The sequence below is a fragment of the Coturnix japonica genome, chromosome 18 (genome assembly GCF_054131305.1).
Source record: "Coturnix japonica strain WE chromosome 18, WE-NBRP24, whole genome shotgun sequence".
In the NCBI taxonomy this organism is placed as follows: domain Eukaryota; kingdom Metazoa; phylum Chordata; class Aves; order Galliformes; family Phasianidae; genus Coturnix; species Coturnix japonica.
In genome coordinates, this window is record NC_140680.1 from 13156828 (window position 1) to 13177405 (window position 20578).

The 20578-nt window shown below is 46.7% G+C and overlaps 1 protein-coding gene across 5 annotated transcripts in view; it reads right to left on the minus strand.

Moving 5' to 3' along the window:
• The window catches only part of SIL1 (SIL1 nucleotide exchange factor), a 90075-nt gene that overhangs the window by 52129 nt on the left and 17368 nt on the right, over window positions 1-20578 (minus strand). For 4 of the 5 annotated variants that reach the window (XM_015876024.3, XM_015876023.3, XM_015876021.3 and 1 more), the window contains exons 3-4: window positions 12475-12589; window positions 9149-9284 (exon numbers count right to left, since the gene is read on the minus strand). In XM_015876024.3, coding sequence (XP_015731510.2) covers window positions 9149-9284; window positions 12475-12589 — 251 coding nt within the window. The remainder of the gene's footprint in view (window positions 1-9148; window positions 9285-12474; window positions 12590-20578) is intronic. The other variant, XM_085519314.1, reaches the window with a different exon arrangement.

The following is a 20578-nucleotide window of genomic DNA, read 5'->3' on the forward strand; positions in this document are numbered from 1 at the left end:
TTGTGGATGGATGCTTGAGAAAAGAAGATGCTATCATCCAACTGCTGTCTGCATCACCTGCACTGCAAAGCAGCCTAAAGGAATCAGGTAAACCATCTCTAGTCCAACTCAAAAAGAAAACAAACACCCACAAAACCACACCATAAATCAGTCTATCGAGTACAGAAGGGACTGAACAGTGGAAACAGACAGTGTTTGACCTAACCTGAGGACTTGTGCTGTAGCAAACAAAGGGGAGTGTACACACAGGCTCCCTGCAGAGCAGTTGTATTAACACCTCTCACCAACACAGCTGGACATGGAAGAGCCTCAGCTTTTCCTCCTCCCTTCCTGCCAGCAAACAGGGGCATTCCACAGGCAGGGGGAGGTAAGAGCTGTCCTCCCTGCAGCCTCGCTCTGCTCACGTTGCAGGACAGGCTCTTTCCACCCCAGAATGCAAGCCAAGGTTTTGGGAAAGAGCACAAAGACTCTGGTCTGGTGGGGCACCTTCATTCTGTGATTCTGGCAGCTGGCTCCAGCCCTTCTCAGATCCTCCCCAGTACTGTCTCAGCCATCACCTTCTGCTGTCCCACCTCAGAGTCTCACAGCTCCTCCCATGTTTGCTCCATGCAGGTTTCAGCCCACATTTCAGGAAGGAACAACCAGCATCACCGTCAGGACTTGCAGCTCTCAGTGAATCCCACCTTGAGATCTACTGTGGTCAGAAGGGCACTGTCCTGCAGTCACATACTGGTGGGGCTGCAAGATTGCCCAGCCCTAGCCCTGTTCAAGCAGGGACACATCAACTAGGCTGCCCACAACTGCATCCAGTTGAGCTTATTACAGCTCTCCTTACTGAAGATACCAAATTTCTGATCATTTCTGCATATCAGCAACCGCAGAACAGTGAAGCAATCATAATTAGCAGGCAGCCGGTTAGCACATGAAGCGGCAGCATAATGGATGAAGAACAGGTGGGTTTTGTTTCAAATAAGCAAAGCAGATTATATCAAAAGTTAAATGCATCTTAAAATAGGGTCTGGAGGATAATTTACAAGGTGCTTTTGGAAATACCACCAGACAGAAGCAGAAAGGTTTCCCGTGGGCTGCGTGACAAACTCTAGAAATAAAACCTGGTCTGGGGTTAGAATGTAAGTTGTTGGTTAGATCTGTTTATTCACACCCTGCAGTGATGGCACAGACACGCAGCCTAATGTTTTTTCCTTTCGCTTTGCAGGATCACAGGCACATTCCTGTTATTGCCATTGCTGCTTCCACGGTCTTTACAACCCTGGGAGATCTCCAGCAGAAGAACAGAAGAAATACCAAGTGACAGACTGCATACATTAATTCAGTATTCAGATAACATCCTGTTGCAAGTGAATGACCCAAGCGAAACTTCCTGCAGTCTGAAGGAGTAGGAAGAAAATCAGGACAGAGAAAAAAGCATCTCTGAATTGAAGGGAGGTATTTTGAAGCAGAGATGTTATCCCTAATTAGAATTTCCAGCACCGCCACACTTACTCCTTCCAAAATGTAAATACGTAATAAAAAATTAAACTTGAATTTAGTTTTATGAGAGTTCTTGCAATAAATGGGAATTAGTTCTACAAAACGTCAAAACAGACCCAAGGAGATTACATTTCTTTCCCGAGCTTATGCTGGTAGAGCTGGGCTGGAAAACACGTATATATATATATATTTTCAACTCCGAATCTTCCGTGAGATGCTAAAGGAAGCTGTTTCAGTACAGCAGACATTCGTTTCAGCATGCATTCAAGAAAGAACAAATGCAAAGCAACCTTCTAGACCTCAAGAAACATCAAATGCCCTTTTTAATTTATACCCCAGTCAAATTCATTGCAGGTTCTGAAATGAAGAGAGGGCAGGGAGCAAAGAAAACACATTGCCAAATGTGTTGGCAATGACAGCATGATGGATATTTAGACTTTCCCTCGGAAGGTGCTTTCAAGCACCAATGCAGGAGGCAGAGCACCTGGCTCAGGGAAGGTTTTGTGGAAAAAGAGAATCTGCTTCAACTGTGACCCCATAGAAATGTATGGAAATGTTAAAAAGAATCTGTGCAGCCACATGTGAGTAAGAGCACCGACTGGAGGCAGGAACTGTGACAGAGCAGGGTGACCGTGCCCTGCAGGAGCCGCTTCACTGTGTGCTGCACACCCAGCAGACATCTTCGTGCTACCTAAAAATCAGCTTCATATAAATATCAGTGAGGTCCTCGTGCTCAAACAGGAAGGAACAACCTGAGCAGGATCATAGAAAAAAGATTTTCTTCCTAATGATGAAAAGATAATGTGAACTTGTCAAACACACAGCTGGGCCCCAAACCACATCTGTGTCTTCAGAAAGGGGTTCAGGAACGGTCACTCTGGTCATAGGAGAAAGAAGATGCTCAGATGGGAAATACAGGATTACAAAGGCTGGGTGCACTCTCAACATGTTCTCCAGAAGGGAAAACATTTTTCTTCCAAAGCACTCTTACAAGCTTGAAATAAATAGGCAGGCTGTTAGATAAAGACAGAGATAAAAATAGGTCTGTTATTAAATACCTCTTCTTTAATGAGGTTCATCCTTCTAAACAGCCACAGGAAGGTTATTAACGTTATTACAGAAAATACAGCATGCTCACACATTAAAACCAGACTAAGACATTTCTCATCCTCCAGTACACGCTGAAGCATCTCTGTAGCTCACAAGTTCACAGCATCCCTGGTTTGGATGAAAAAAGGATGTGAGGAATGAGAGATCTGCCTGGGAGGAGATCCCCACCAAACAAAGCAAATACAGCCATGCAGATGATTCCTACTGCCTACATCCACCACCACACAGCTGATATACTTACTCCTTTAACTAATGCTATGTTTATAACGCCAGCCAGAGCATCACCAAAGCTACCTCCAAAAATACTTTGAACAAAAATGCAGCCCAGCTTCTTATCACTGCACAAGAAAAGCCACTTTTCTCTACAGCTCCATCACTCACACTGTGACTGCTCCGAACCAACCACTAACACACAGTGGGGGCAATGGGCTCACACAAGCAGCCAGTGGGAGTCACCAGCCTGTCTCATGTGAAAACACATCAGTACATATTTCCTCCAACTCTGTCCAGTATCTGAACTATTGGCTGTGATAGAGAAGCTGTCCAACTTTTATCTGCACTTGGCGGAAAAAAAAAAGGGGCTCCCAGTTCATTTCTCTGAACCTGACACCATCATGGACGTGCTGCTGAGAACAATGGCTGCAGAATTTCTCAGGTCACGGAGACACAGGGGAGAAACAAGGGGAAAATCCTCCCAGCCGGGTCAGTGCCTAGTGGGGAATACAGACCACAGCTCCATGGGGACGCCTGTCAAACAAGAGAAGCAGAACATTTACTTAAATGAGAGTCTTTTTTCTTTCTTTTTTAATGTGTGTGTTCAATTACTGCCCTATAAAGTTCTGTCATTTGCTATGGTTTCCCACTTCAGAGCATGAAAGAAAAAGGTTCTGCACCTCAGCTGTCTCCAGGAGAAAGCCAGCTTGATGCCCTAGCTCACAGCAACGTGGTTGTATTGAGGGTGTTTCAGTTACATGGGATGAAGGTGATCATGCTCCCAGCAATGACTTTTTATGCAAGACGACAGTGATAAGACAAGGGAGAACAGCTTTAAACCAGAAGACGAGAGATTTATATTAGATGTTAGGGAGGAAATTCTTTTACTCAGAGGGCACTGAAGCTCCAGCACTGCTGCCCAGAGAACTGTGCTGCTCCATCTCTGCAGGTGCCCAAGGCCATGGATGCAGCCCTGGGCAGCCTGAGTGGGTGGGGGGCACCCAGCCCATGGCAGAGGATGGGGCTGGGGAGCTGTATGAGCCCTCCCAACTCAACCATTCTATCATTCTATGATCACCACATTGGCAGCTGCAACAGCACCTCAACAGCATGTTGAAAAATGCTTTTATAGACAGAATCTCCCAGTTCAAACATTACCTACTCGAACACAGGTTTGTTCATTTTAAAGAACTGGGGAAGAAGCATTTCATCCAGTAAAAATGAGGTTTATGCACTTCAAGCTTTACTACAACAAGCAGAGCCCTGCAGCTTACTGACTTTTCACAGCCCTCTCTCGCCAGGAGTGACACAGACATTTCAGAGACCTGCCCACAACTGCTTGAGGCAGGTCTGGGTCACACCAAAGCCAAAGATTTGGACAGATTCATTAATTCAGCAAAGCAATTAGCAGGACCCAGGCATCCTGCTGAGTGGTACAAGCAAGATATCCAGCCGGACACCGCCTCCTGTCACCCAGCCAGGCTGTGGGGAGGGCTGGCACAGGACTCCTGAGCCAGAGGGGTCCCTTTAGACGTGGAGAAGAGTGACAGAGACTGGCAGGGCACTTGGCAGCTCTGTGTGCACAAACCTGCTCCTGTCATCACCTTCTCCTCCCAGCTTTAATAAGCTCTGCCCAGCTTCCAGTAGTGCTGGCTCGTCTGGATGCTGAGAGCTCTTGAAAGAAAGACTAGCAATAAAGCTGGACTGAGTTATTCCCCATCCAGAGTCTTCCTTTTTCTAACAGCATCTCAGCAAGTCTTTCAAAGCAACTTCTGAACTTACCTCCCCAGTGTGAATGTTTTCTTTGAGAACCATGTTTCTGTATGCATAAAACTTTGTTTGTGCAGCAAATGACACACAGGAAGACCTGGGACAAATATGAACAGCAAAGATAGCTACCGACAGAGAAAGCAGCCCGAGGACCTTTGGAAGCTGCAGCCGTGGATATTTAAATGCTAAGTGATGTATCATCAGCTCCCTGCTGAACTTAAGATGGTTTCATCTTCACAGAAGCAGCAACAACAGCATGCTCACATCAACTTCTCTCTTGCAGTTTGATCAACAGCAGCAGTCATGGCTTCTTATTTTTTAACTGCAATATAATTAGGCACTTAGGAAAATGACTCTGCACAGTACAGATGCTACTGAATAACGGCAGGTAGCAGCACGGAGCTCTGCGAGTCAGAAGTTTAACAACAGCTGAAGGTCCAAGGCCAGCCCAGCTCCTGCAGCATGTGCTCCATCAGTGCAGATATAAACACCTGTCTTACAATGCCGACAGAGATCCAGTGCTGCTGCATGTTAGCCACCAGCAAGAGATTCTGCTCTGATACTCAGGACCAAAGGAAGGATTCCTCAGCCCCATCACTGGTTCCTCTCGAATGGAAAGCACGCAAGGTAGACTGTAAATATTTTCACATTTTGGGCAGATGAGACTCCCATCTGATCCATCTGGATTTGGAGACTGGACACATTAATTCACAACTTTAAACTGACAGGCCAGAAAGCTGCCAGCCAGCTCCTGCCATGCTGGGGGCTGGACAAGTGCTGCTGTCACGGAGCTGGACACAGCCCATCTGCAGCTGCACCACGGGACCAAGGCTCCCCACCTCACTGGTCCCCGCGATGGCAAAGGCAGTTAATCCTTTTTCTTCCCTATTAAGTAGTTGCCTTTTCTGCTTCTTCAACAAATTACACAGCTGTCTAGAATCTCAGCAGAGAGAAACATCCAAAGGAAAAGGTTGGCTAAGAACAAAAACCTGAGTGATAGTGACTGCAAGAAGGAAACAGAAAAGCAGCAAACCACTGAAACCAGCCCAGAAAGACCTCAGCTCTGCTCCACTGCCCTGGAGCCAGGGGCAGCTTCTGGAAGTACAGGGCTCAGCACTACACACATCCACTGCCCTTGCACTGTCCCAGGCACTTCCACTTGTCACAGCCAAGATGAGATGCTTGGTCAGCACAAGCCTGTGGTATAAACCAGCACAGCCCCTCAAAGTTGCACATTAGGTTATCTAATAAAGTGATTCTTTACAAAGTTTGCCATTATATATATATTTTTTGCAGCAATGCCTTCCCTGAGGAGCAACTTCTGATGCTAATGTCAAGTGGAAAAACTGCTGGTTGGTGATGTGATTAGATAATCAGAGCAACCCAATTTCCAACCATCAGAAGGAACAGCTCTTTAATAAATGAGGGGGAAACGAGGTGCCCAAATGACAAAAACAGGTAATGCTTTGTAAATGAAGTACTAATGCACTGTAGGATGTTGTGCTGAGGCCACATGGAAACATGGTATACAAATGCATTTACATACAAGAGCCCAGAAAATCGATTAGTTTGACACAGAAAAGCAGAACAGCCATGACTGCAGTAATCTCAACACTCATCATAAGAATCAACATCACAGCCACCCACACAAACAAGGAATTTCTTTAACAAGAACCCCATCCAAATGCTTCCAGTCATCTCTGGCATCCCAAAGGCTAAGGATCGGGTTTTGGTCACACCAATCAACAAAGACTGCCTCGAAAAGCATAAGGTGCTCCTGCATGATGACAGACTCACCTCCATGCACTTGGAAGAGCTTATCATAAGAAACAAAAGCAGGTCACTTCTGCTAGGTGTCTCCAGAGAGCTTTGAATTCATAACGGCACTATTGTCTGCTAAAAGTGCAGACAGAACAGGAAAGAAAAATTAGAAGAAGCATTGCAAAAATAAAAGTCTGCTTCTGTGATGGAACTTGAGATGGGAAATGAGGCAATCAGTGGAGTGAACATTCATTCCAAACCACTGCAGGCCCACTCACCTAAACCCAAGCAAACTACAAGTTCTGACACACAAACCAAGAACAGAGAGAAAAGCCCTGCAGACACTGTCATCATTTCCTTAGGTGATACCAAACAAACGCATGGAGGAGCCTGGAGACGTTTGAAGGTGCTCGTATCCTTTGTGTCTAGCTCAGTGGTGCCTGGTGTATTATTTAGTACCATGTGCAAAAGAAGCAGTGCCTAACAAATGCGTTAAAGGACTTGGTGAAGTTTCACCAACCTTCCGCAGCTTGTCAGTTGCCCGGCTGGCTGGCAGAGGAGACAGCTGAGCTCCCTGCTTCCCGATTGCAGGAGGCAGAGCTCTTCGGGTAACTGTCTCTCTGTGTTTGCATCCAGCTACCTCCAGCAGCCTGAAGCGTGCACAAAGCACAAGGTAGAACTCGATCAAAACCCAGCTCACATTTTAGGCAGCAAGGGAACAACTGTACAAAGCAGCATTACATATACAATAACAATTGAATTTTGTGGAGAGATTTGACAGGTTACAGGTTGATGACACTGCTGCAGTCTCGGTGGAAATGTGGTTTGACGCAATTAGCAACCAGGAACAAGAAAAGCAGCAGAATAAAACTGGCAACACACATATAAAATTTGAGCAACCGTGGGACCGGACATGAGCACAAAAACCCATGAACTGAGCTCAGAACAGGAACGAGATGAAACGGGAACGTGACAGGGGCAATGGGACTCTGATCTCCCTTCTACTATTTAAAACTGAAGATCCAGAGTGTGAGTGACATTTGGTCCCTCTGGAAGAGGAGGGCTCAGTTCGCTATACGGATACCAATGGAAGACAGCAGGAGGTCAACCCAGAGCTGTGCAGAGGACAGCAGACTTGGAGTGTTTGGCTGCAGCCTCCCCTGAGCAGTGCTGAGCGCACAGCAGGCAGGGCAGCCAGCAGGGCACACAGCTACAGGCACAGGAATCACATCAGGAAACAATTGAGGGTGCAGAGCTGCTGGACTGGTCACAACGCCAACCTGCATCCCTCTGTTATGAGCAGGACACGCGGTGTTATGTGTATAACACGAGCCACACAGCCACCGCAAGATTTCACTTCAGCCAAACCTGCAGCAGGCAAAAAACAGGCTGGCAGGAGGTTGTCAAAAAAGACTTCTTTTTTCCCTGTTGTTTCTGACCAAAGCCTGCACACATACCTGTAATGAGGATCTGTCACGAGCAGGCCACCATTTAAGTCTTTTTACAGCAGTAATTGAAATTCTTCCCCTACAGCACACTGAATGCTGACAAGTGCTCTGCTTCCATAAGTCCTTTACTGCACATACCTAACGTGGAATTTCTACAGAAATAAAACGGAACAAAACACCCAAGCAATGGAGAAGGTACTCCTGAACAGAAACAGCAATGACATTTATAATGACTGCAAGTATATCCATATTCTGCTTCAGCAAGGGTGGTAGTGATCTGCCAGTCTGCATACTGAGCAGGGACAGCACACGCCTTCCATACATAATGGTACAGAAATGGAATCTAAGTATATAGTGCAGCTTTGGTAGACATCTCCGTTACAGAAAGACTTGCATTTGAAAAGTAATCTTGCTCTAACTGGCAGAAATTTCAAGATAAATGGATCCCATATTTATTCTTTCAATAATAATAGTGAAGACTGAATAGAGTTCTTAGAAACTCAGAGCACTCCATAAAAATTAATTACTAGTAAGTCCACCCTTCTGAGGTGAGAAGCCATCACACCTGTGCACACACGAGGACACCAGTGCACAAGTGGATTAAACACCTTGGCCAAAACCACAGAGGCAGATTTACTGATCATCCCAATTACCAAAGTGTGCACGCTCATGCATTTCCATGTGTTCAAATGGGCTTATCCTCCACACAGCCTTGCCCACTGTACAGGCTTTTGCAGTGAAGCAGCCGGCTCAGTTGGTGCCTTCTCATATACATTGTCCCACAAATGTCTAATAAAAGATACCAACTCAAAATAACTGAAGAGATTTTTCTGTGGGATGCATTGGTTAAGATTTGAGGAATAAAAGCTGTGTTTCATTCAGCTAAGGAACAGAAACCCCATTGTTAAGAAGCTGTGTAGTGTTACAGTGACAATTCTTAATCAGATTGCCACTGAGCAGCATTTCATCAACCCACACTGGAGCGCAGCAGACCTGAAGTACTGCGTGCCAACAAATGTTATAAAATCTGAGTCTTGACAAGCACACACAGAGAGAAAGGGCTCTGGAGCTAGTGACCAAGACACGTCACCACCTACAACGTGACTGGCAGCCCACTCCGACCTGCTCTGCTGAACTGAAAGCACTTTAGCAGCCACTCTTGTTGCCAGTCGGTTTGGTGATGGTGGCTTTTCTCTGTATTGGGTCACTGGGTCCGTTCCTCTTTGTCTGAACAGTAGCAAAAGAATACATTGTCATGGGAACAAATAGGTATTTTTAGCTGTTCCGCAAGGCTCCTGTCAGTGGTGTCAGATGAGGTTTCAGAGGGACACTACAATTAGTCATCAGCACGTTACCTGGACGGACAGCTTGCCACTGATGTGTCGGGTAAAACACTTCCAGGTCCTCGGGATCAGCATCATCATCTGTTATTGGCTCTTTCCCGCTGTCATCTTTTATGTCGCTCTCTTCTATTTTTGTAAGGGCAAATTCCTTTTGGACAGAAGAGATTCAGCTCATTAGCAATCACATCTGGGTAATTTAGTGCCGGCTGAGAATACTACATTTTTCCCTCGCCAGCAGATTTTTTTTTTTGACATCCGAGATTCTTTCCACATGGTTAAATTTAGATTTAAAGTATATTAAAGGTTAAACATGCATAACTAGCACGACATTTGTGCTGAACAAAGCAACGCAGCTTATTTCCTATTCCAGTGCAGGCTGCAGGCTTAAAAGATGCTGCTGCAGAGCCTCACCTATCTTACGGCTGGAGCCAGGACTATTATTAGGGTTGTGTAACATTGTAGGACCCTGTTTTCCCTCGCCTAAAAATATGTCAAACTTCAAACTTTTTCAGCTGAAATTTTCCACACTACTGGAACGCCTCAAGCATTTTTTATTTTTTTCTTAAATGCACTTATTTCAGGCTTGGAGAAGATTTCAACCAAAATAGTTCAGCTATTTCCAAAATAGGACACATGACAACACACCGACCGGCCCACACGATGAAGATGGAAGCATCCTTCTCCTTGCACACACCAGTGCCCTACAAGCCCTTTCAAACTACAAGGCAGCCATCCACACACCGCTCACCTTGTGCTGCTGCACATGGACACAGAGGTGTGGTAGAACAGTAACGGGAGGGACATTGCGTTGTACAAAGGGGATGAAAAGCAGGAAAAAAAGTCCTTGTCCCCTCAGGAAAGCTCAGCATTCACTGAAAGGTCTCCCCAGGGAGATGGTGGGAGTCACCACAAACCTCAGAGGACAAAATTATTCAGAGTGCACAGCAAGTACCGGCCTTGTACTATCTCACAGCAGACTATTAAGTGCTCGGGAAGCTGGGCTCTGCTATTCTGGTTTTCACAGGAACAGATAACCCAGTCCAGGCTAATCATCCAGATATCTCTGTTTCCATTGCAGGGTGCATTATCTGCTTCTGATATTGCCAAGAACGACACCACAGAATAATTTCAAATAACCAGTCTATAGGGAAAGACGGCTGCTAATTGTTGGCAATTAATGTAAGAGTTACAGCCAGCTCACTTCGTGAAGTGTTCTGATATTAAACCTTACAATACTTTCACAGAGGGAAAGGAAAAAAAGACCAGAGGTTAACTGGAAATCTCAGGCCATGTTCTGCCTTCACTCCTTCCACTCCTTGGAAAAAAGTGTGCATGTTTACTGCCAGAATCTGGATGCTTTGCATATAAATATCTATTATCCGGTCGAGGAGAGTGTTTCTGAGCAAGAAAAACAGCAGCCTGAGCTGCACACATCCAATTAGCCATGATAGTGGTAACACATTAGGATGGCTGACAAATCCACAGAATGTTTTTATCTTGTCTGTCAAAAGGGATCGAAACTTTAGAAATACACTGTGAAAACAGAGCTTAACTCCAGCTTTCGCTCAGTGCAGCAGAGGATTGAAATTGTTAAGATTATGACAAATGGTTAAAGCTCAGTAACAATCATAAACATAAAAAGCCAGATTCTACTGATGAAAATCAATGTTAACATTTTCTGAGCTCAGACTCAACAGGACTGAAATAAATGAGTGAGTGCAGTTATTACTTAGCTTATTTGCACTGCTATATTATTATCCAAGAGGGACTTACCCATACAGTCCATTGTAAATTTACTGACAGGCCCCTGACCGTTGTATCCGTTGAAACACTTAATGGAGATGGCTGATGTTTATGGCCTCTGCTCAAGAGAAGAGCCGTGGTCTAAATGTTCTATATGGGTAAAACGATGTGACTTGGCTCATTTAAATGCAACTGTCATAGTTTGGCCCCACATTGCTTTGCAATACCCTGTGTGCCATTAACATCTCCAGAGTGCTGAAACAAGGCAACACCACACAAACCTTCATTTATGCAGAGCGACAAATCGCATCATTATGCAGAATCCTTTTTGGTTTGTTTTCACAATTAAAATAGTCAGAAGAAAGACGTTTTCTAAAGACCAATGGAAATCTCAAGGGTAAAAAATCCTCCTTCCTTTGATCAGTCTGAATCCACTACAGTGAGCTGAGGACCCTCAGCAGGGACAGCTGAGATAGTTGTTCTCGGAGATGCAACCACCACAGAGCCCATGCAGAAGGAGCACAGGAAAAGGGAATCTAAGAGGTAACTACCTACTGAGCTGATGGGACAGGAGATCTTCCACATCAGGCTGCTTGCCAGGACAGGCAGGTGGCACTCAGTGGCTGTCCCAATATTCTTCTCCAGCTTTTTCCTACAGCTGAACTAACTACACTCCACCTCCAGCTTCCTCCCTGCCCTCTCTGCAATGAAGATAAATTATCACATCAGTACCTGACTCCACACGGATCCGGGGCCTGCAGAGCATATACTTTAATCTGCCCCTCGCATATGTTCCAGTTAATAGCACAGCCCACACAACCAACAGACCAGCAAGCTGCAACACATAGGCAGGAGTGAGCATCCAGGGACATGGGAGGCCAGTAATCCCCTATGTGGGTGTTGCTGCAGAAATCAATTTTAAGCCACAGCATAAATTAAGCTAAATAAAAACCCACAGACAAAACCAAACATCCAAACAAACAAAACTCCACTCTGCACTGCTACAGAGTCTCCTTCATGCAAAAACCGCCAGGAAACTTCCCAGATCTGATCTTATAGGGCTGGGCACCCGGGCTCAGAAGCAGAATGGGGGTAATTCTGCATTTGTGGACAAGTGCAAAGGGCAGACAGCTTCCACCCACTGCAACCACAGCTTCACAAGCAGCAAAATGCAGGCAAGTGAGACATGAGAACCCAAGAGGGTGCTCTTCTAAACCTGACTCACTTGTAGTGACAACAGAGGCACAGCTAGCACAATAACTGAGGCCATCTCTTCCTGCCACTAGACCACATCATTAGCTCTGGCTGTTTGTATGGATGACAAGTGACACCCAGCAAATGAGAGTTGCCCAAGAGCACAGCTCCCTTTGCAAAGCCTTTTGACTGAGCATCACAGTGGAATTCCTGAGGTTGAGGCAAATAGTCTTAAGAAAGAAGCCCTTGTGAAATTTTGTTATTGATCAGCTATTGAGGAGGGAAGCGGTGACGGAGCAACTGCTGTCAGACTCTGCGTGACACTACAGCATGACCAAGGGAGGTGTGACCCACCAGAGAGTCTGAACAACCCTGTGCAAACCTGGCATCCAGACACTTACGGGAACTCTGTCGCTTAGGCTTGACTGGAAAAACACTGCAGAAACCAGTAGGAGCAGGAGGCTGACTCTGGCAGCAGTGCAGAGGAGACCAGCCCAGTGAGACATTGCCACCCACCTGCGAAGCAAAGGAAAACAAAACAAGGACACTTTAGAACAAATTTTCACAGGTTTCAGCATTCTTTACCCAATATTTTTCACCACAGCACAGGTTTAGGAGTGTGAGGTGGCAAGACACTCCAGATGTAGCTGTTAGCTCATCAGGGGGAACACAAAAGCACAGGGTGCTGACTTCATTGCTAATGGAGTTTATGGCAGGTAATGACAAAGTACTCTGTACTGACCCTGCAAGGGCTCACGCCTCCTGGAAAATATGAAGAGACTACAGGGAAAAGCAGGGTTTGTTTGTGGTCCTGCTACAGTTTGCTTACAACATTTTGTAGAGATGAACAAGATTTGCTCAGCAGTTCCTGCAGCACGAAGCCTTCCCTGCCCACTCTGTGCACCGGGGCTGGCTCTGCTCATGCTGCAGTGGGACATGGCTCCCACACTGCAAGCACATGGACTATGGGCAGAAGCAGGACACCGGCCATCTTAGCCCAGAGCTGCAGGTTTATTTACCCATTAGATGCACAGCCACGCTCCCAGCGAGCTGCAGCACGAGGCTGAAGCCTGAAGGCAGCCCAGCCTGCCTGTCCTCGTGCTGGGTAGGGAGAGGGTAGGGAGGCTGCCAGCACATAGGCTGGAGAAGTATTGCCTTTGATTGGCTCTAAATTTACACACTACTAAATTAAACTAAATGAGGTCTTTTGAAAGAAGATGGGACTGATTAGTTCCGTTCAAGCACTCCTCCATTACTCATCCCTCCATCAAGCCTGCTCCTACTCCTATCCAGGTTTTAAAGAACTGCCTCCCATACACGCAGTCCTAAATATCTTTCTCCCTCTGTTGTCCATCAGGATGGCAAATAACATCACAGTTTTCCTCTCCTTCATGCAACCACCTTCTAATTCCACAGAATCAAAACCAAGCTTTAAGCAGAGCTGTCAGGACCAAATCCATCAGCTCACCAGCCCGCAGTGGAATTATTTTTGTAAGGTTCTTCCCCACCCATGAACTCGTGTAATTGCTTTCTGAGTAGATGTAGCCCAGTCTCCTTCTCTGGTAGTCTCCTCCTCTCTCATAAAGCAAAGAATCACACCAAGGAAGGTGGCAAAGTCAACCCATGGCCAAAATCCACACTCCTCCCTTAGGATGCTGCCAAATGCAACACGGCTACAAGCAAAACCCAGAGAAGTGAATGTGGGCTCAAATGCTCAGCAGGTGAACGTGTCCTTCCAGCTGACGCCACACTCAGGGCTTCAAACTCAGACTGACCAAGACAAAAAGACCCCCCTCCCCCCCACTCACATCAGAAGAGGTTTTTAGATAGGAACCACGCTGTTCTCTTCATATTAGTGGCAATAAATAAAACAAAACCAATAAATAAATAAAAAAAGAGGTGGTGAAGCTGGGATAATAAAAAATAGATGTATGCTGAACATCTCACCTGCAAGTCTGGAAACAAAAAGAAGAAAAAGAAATTCAACAAAGCAGCGGTTGAAAGAAAATGTGCACTCCCATATAAATAGAGCTCACGTGTACCGAGGAGGCTGGTAGCAAGTGACAGCACAGCCTCTTTAAAGCCTACAACCTCATGGCTGCCTGGAACATGACATCTGCACAACAATTAGCAGTCTGCCTCGGTCCCAGGTAGGCAGGAGGAGCTAACATGTGAAACCTGGGGGTTTGAAGCTCCTGGAGAGAAGCCCGTGCAAGCTCACATCTCGTTACAAGGCAGACACAAGCAGATGGTGTGAGAGAACTTCCAAACGTAATATTACATACATACAAAGCATTTTTTGGACGCAGCCCTGCAGCTGGCAAAGCAGAAGGGATGGTAACTGTGACCTCACCTGCACACAGAGAGCTGGTGCTGATTTTCAGGCATCGTTTTGGATGCAGCAGCACACACACACAGCTGTGGTCCATCAGTACAGCCATAGGATGCCCACCCCTGCCAATTCCCCCAGCAAGGAGCAGGGCGTTATTTTCAATCCTCCTCTTCTTGTGGTTGAAAATCATGTAATTGGGGAAGAGCAAAGGGTCACCCTCAAAGCAGTGTCAGCTCCTGGCAGCATCCCCTTGTAACAGCGGGCAGCATTTCCGTGCCACAGCTCACTACCAGCTTTGCAGCACAGAGCAATTGTGCCCCATGGCTCCAGAAAAGCTTCCTGCACCGGTGGCTGCAGACACCCCAACATCCCACTGCCTTCTCTGCTAGAAGAGATATTTTACTCGTTTCGCCCGCTGCACATCAGTAAGTGCTGCACAGCCCCGCAAATGCAGTTGCTGTAGTCATAGGTGACAGTTCAAAGGAAGTCAGTAACAGGAACATATTTCATTAATGCCTTCTGCTGCTGGGAATGCACCACTCTTTCATGTCCTAACTCAAAGCGTGTACCGCGCACACTGTGTCACTTCAATAAATCTATCCAAAGCCTCATCTGAATTCTGATCAGCTGCTTCATAAGAGCACACAAACATCTCTGAGAGCTCCCCAGCCCGTGCTCTATTTTATGGCCAAGAGGAAGCAATAACAATAAGCTAATCCTTGTTCTCATCTAGGGATCAAGGGTGCAGCATGGGAATTGTAAGCATCACAAAACAGCCTGAAAATTTACTAGTTTCAGGCTCGGTACCTGTGCAGCCAGCCTTCATTGAGACGGCCAATGGCAACTAACAGACCCAAAGCACTTCATGTCTACAGCAAGAAACTGTTCATAAAGTTCCTCTTGCTGAGCATAAGACAGCGTGAAAAGTGATCGAACAATAAAAGGCACCAAGGAATACAGCCCAGGAACCCTTCAGCTGAACTGGTGACACAAAGGCCTCTGAGCGCCCAGCAATTAGGCTCGACCTGAAGTTTGATTGCCAGGAATAAGCAGTTAAGAAAATGGTTTTAAAGACAGCTGTGTAAATTGGGATGTTGGACTGAGGAAATGCGCTCAGGACAGCAGATGCTGCAGCGCCAAGTTACAAGATCCCTGTCCAAACCCAGTATTGTTTCAATGAGACAGCATCCATGGCCAAGGCCAGCATGAGGTGATGTGGAAACACAACAGAGAAAGAAAAGGAAATTCAGCTGATCCAACCTAGAATTTCATTTCTTTGAGCAATAAGGTTCTCAGATCCACAGTGAGCACCCATTGATGTTGATCTGCTGAAGAGCAGAGGAGCAGAGAGATGTCTCAGGAACAGCTTGAGGTTAGATAGTAGTCCCAGCTCTTCTGACAAGCTGTGCAGCTGTGTGGACAGAAGGAAGAGGAAGGTTTTATCTGAAGTCCAGCCTGTGTGAATGAAGGAGACATTTGAGGACAAACAAAGTGACCACAGCACATGTTTTTCCAGTGCTACACATGTGGAAGGATGCTCCTTTCCTCAGGTCTGCCATAAAGCAAAAGGATGCCCCTGTAAGTTGCATGCATAACCAATCAACAATTAACAGTATGAAATCCATGATTTATTGCATACTGCTCCTTAAAGGTATCAACAGACTGCTCAGAGCAGCTCCCAGCTCCCAGCAGCTCCTGAAGCTCCAGGGGTGCTGCCTGGCAGAGAAGCCTGATGTCGTCAGACAGAATGTGAGAGGTCGGCAGCATCCCCGACTGCGGCTCATCAGTGGGTGAGATTAATCACAAAAGCACCATCCCTTGTCAATTTGATGAGTGTACTTATCCTCCGCTTCAGTACGCTCCTGTTTAAACTGTTTGCATTTCGCTTTGTATGCTCGTGTTTGAATTGTTCACATTTTGCTTTTTATGCTCACTTTTAAATCATTCATTCTTTTGCTTAGAAATAGACGCTTCTGTAGTTAAGTTTCACTGCTCCAATAAAATCACTGACACTTGGCATTTGGTTTGCTGTCACTTTGCTGTCCTCTCACAGTGCACTTCCCCCTTTACTTCCATCTGATCAGCACAGCCCTCACCTCCAAATGGACACATGGGGTCGTTCTGCAGATGTGGCCATTTTCCTGTAACCAGGCTAAGACAGGACAGCCTAAAAACACCCGTGTCTCAGTGGACACAGGCCCAGGTGATCACGTATCTGCTTGAGGGACAACCTCAGCACAGTGCCTCACACACAGGTAACAGGACAGCACACACAGCCTGTCTGCAGACACCTCACCCCACGCCAGATTACAGGATGGAATGAAACCGCGGTACAGACAATCCTATTGCTATCACTTAATAAGCTACTTCTAAAACATTTATTCTTCCTGCTTGCTCCTCATCACTTACTCCTACCAGGACCGTGCTGTAGTGTGTTGAAAGCACTCCTACGCAAGGAAGAGGTAGTGGGAGCACCTTGCCATATCTGCAGCCTACAGAGAGCCCACACAGCAAGGAGGCCGTGCTTCTAGGTTTACACAAATAAGTAACAATAGAGACTCTGCTCCTTGGGCACAAATCACCCTGGGACAGCAAGTCCTGCACTTCAATAGAAGAGAGCTCCACCAAGCTCTGTCCCAGGCCGTGCCCCAGAAGGGATGGCTGCCATGCTGCTGCTGGCACCCCACTGAAGCTCTCCATCCTATGCTGTCCCACAAGCAAAGTCGTACAGCAAAGACAAAGGCAACCACAGCAGAAACACGTGCTTACACAGCCTGGCACCTACTGTTGCATCATGCAATCTTTACAGCCACTATTAATAATTCACAACAATAAATATGAATAGCCCCTGCAGGCTTAGCCTTCAGCTAACATTACCAGTCAACCCCTCTAACAGCTGCAATACCACCTTACACTGCTCTGCCCTACACCAACGTAACTGAGAGTGGAGAGGGAATCTCTCCAGCACTGCAGACACCCAGGCTCAGAGCAGATTAGTCTGTAAGCCATCAGTCCTCTGGACCCAGCAGTGCCTGGGATGGCCAAGGAGGTGACAGAAATCTCCAGTTCATCTTTAGTAAGAACTGCTCCTCCAGGGCTGCATTCAGGGGAATGAGCATCCCCCAGCCCCCTCTGCCCTGCTGCACCCAGCCAGAGCTTCCCCATCACACATATAACCTCCTCGATATCTTATTTTCCATCCAAGACATCACACTACTTCCTGCTGCTATATTTACTCCTCTCATACCATACCCACTGACGAAGCCCGCACAGCTCTGTCTGCAACCACAGCACCAGTGTGACACGCTCAGCACCACACACAGAACCAATGCCCAGCACATGGTGATGCCAAGGATGACAGGGAGGAGTGCTGGAGCAAGCAGTTAAAGCTGCTGCTCAGCTCCATCATCCTGATGAACCCAGCAGACACATCTTAACCAGGAGCTTTTTTCTTGGAAACCTCATTAGTTACTTAAATAGCACTGTTTATACAAACCGCACACAGTTTAACACTGAACATCATTTACTGTTTATTAAATTTACTTCATAAATTCATTCAGAAACTTCAGCATTCACAGAAAATGCAGGGCAGGGGCACAGCTTTGTGCTCTGGATGTCTGAAGCCCGAGCAGAGCTGTGCCATGCCCTGTGCCAGCCCACAGCTCATTAACAGCAACTGCAGAGGGTCTGGCCTGCTGCTCAGTGCTGGGTGGAGTGAGCAGAACCAGAGCGCACCTCAGAGATCAGAGAACTGAATTCATCATTTATTATTGATAAATAACAAATGTATTCAACATTACGACAGCTCTGTGCCTGCTTGCACACACACCTGACATTCTTGCTCAGCAGCGTCGGGGCTAATGCTTGTATCAGAGCACAGGAACATGCATTTCTACCAGCTTAGGACTTGCCCAAAGAGAGGAGAAGCACAGAAAACCTTTGGGACAAACATCTTCCTGAAGCTGAATGCAGGACGAGCTCCACCCCACACCCACGTTGACTCTCATGGATCTTATATTGAGTAATAACCCCCTTTCAGTCTTCAGATATTGGCTTCTCAATAAGGAGACTGGGTTAAAAGAGAAACTGCCCGCACACAATGCACCGTCAACTGCAGAAAGTCCACAACTTAAAAATACTTCCCTTCTCTGATCTCTTGTCAGATGGAGCTATTTTAGGTGTGATGCACGGAAAAAAACAGATCGAAATACGACAGTGCAGCATCCTTTTAATTATAGCTATCGCTGCCTCACAGCTGTCACAGCCCCTCCAGCTCTTCTTACAGGGAACACTTGGAACAATCACTCGGGTGCCGCAGAATGGCCCCGACCTGGCACAGCCACAGCACCCCACAGGGCAGTGCAGACTGAGAGCTCCATGATCAGTTCTACAGATCCCCCCGGGGGACCCACTGTGTTACCAGCCAGCCTTCACCATCCACACACGCTCTGACCTTCCCATGCAATCTTGCTTTTCACCTTATCAGTCTCCGCTACGCAGAGCTTTGATCCAAGTGACTCCAGGCTCAGAGACCTTCTTTCTTTTTGCTGCCCAGACATGAAGGACAGCGAGTTTGAGTTCCTGAGCACCTGTGCTTCAGACAGGCAGGCTTTGATGCTGTACCAAGAGCTGGTCTCTGCAATTCCTCTGGTCTTTTCAAACACCAGCAGGGCCATGGCTTGTGATCTGTGTGAAAGTATCTTCCCTGAGGAAGGGGAAGGAAAACCACGCAAGTCTCCATCTTGTCACTGCAGAACACGTTGTATTGATGCTTCAAAGAGCTTCTCCATCTCAAATCCTTATGACACGGTGACATACCAGGGAACCTGCCTCTGTATGGCTCACAGATCCCAGCAGGTGTTGTAAGACAGCACCACAGTGAACACCTTGGCCACCATGAGCTCAGTGTGTGCTATCAGGGCCGCCAGGCACCACTGGCTCCATGTGGATCCTCTCCATGGGACGGCTCCAACATCCACAGTGCTCCCAGTGACCACTGATGGCACATGCTGAGCTTTGGCAGAGTGATATCAGTGCACCATGGCAGGGATGGCTGTTCACAAGGAAGGGTCTGCAGCATCAGGGTCACACAGCTTGCTTTTCCTAGGGCAAGGACCCTGCCATTTGTGCATTAAGCAGTTCCAGCATTTATTCTACTTTACGGGAAGAAATAATTACAGTGGCCTCCAGTCTCCAGCTCTGAGAGTCTGTACTTAAAGAGCAAAAACAACCAAAGCAAACAGCATTTCTACAAAAATCTCCGAATTGGCTTTTAGTGCCCAGACAAAAGAGGGTCATCCGAGGAACCGCTTCCCTCATTGTCCTCTCCAATTTCTATTTCATAACAGCAGCCGGGCACTGCTGAGAAAAGAGCTACAGGAGACAAAACAAAGCCTGGGGGCTGAGCAGCCCGACCTCAACCCAGCACTGCAGGGGTGTCACAACTGCCCAGGGACCCACCTGCTCTTGGAAGCACTGAGCCAGCCCTGATACACACACACACACCGAGGGGATGCTGTCCCACAAGCATTTCTAGCAAGGATAACTCTCCTGGTAATCAAGCAGTCAGTCCTGTCTCAGTGGAGATTTACAGAGGGGTTTTTTTCTCTTGGAAGCAGTAATAGATGGACAACAAGAAAGAGACAAAATTAATGCACAGAGTAATTATGCCCCAGGTTGCAAATAAGAGTGATTCCTCACCCTGAGACAAGTCTGGAAAACAAGATTAAAATGCTTAGGGGACATATTCTTGAAACAGCAGGTAATAGAAGAGATAAAATGTATTTACAGTATCTCACAAGGGACGTGTACTTTTTAGGTAACATTACTAGATAGTAATTCTGCTGAGGAGAGTAATATTCCACTCCTCATTACAGAGTTAAAAGGGTGCCCAAAAGAAAGGTAACTTAACAAAGCATCCTTAATGGCCACTGGGTCCAGTTCCAGAAAGGCAGGCTTTGCCCAAAGTGCAACGAGAAACACAAAGAGCATCTGCAGGAACACTCAGCCCATAAGCAACATTAATAATCTATGCAAATAGCACAATTTAACAACAAGGAAAAGGAAGGCTGGGATGGGAAGCGAGCTACAAGAGCACTGCTGCAATGATGCTGTGTGGGAGGAGGGCAGACGTGCCTTGCCCCACTTCCCCAGTGCCCACAAAGCCAAGGCTG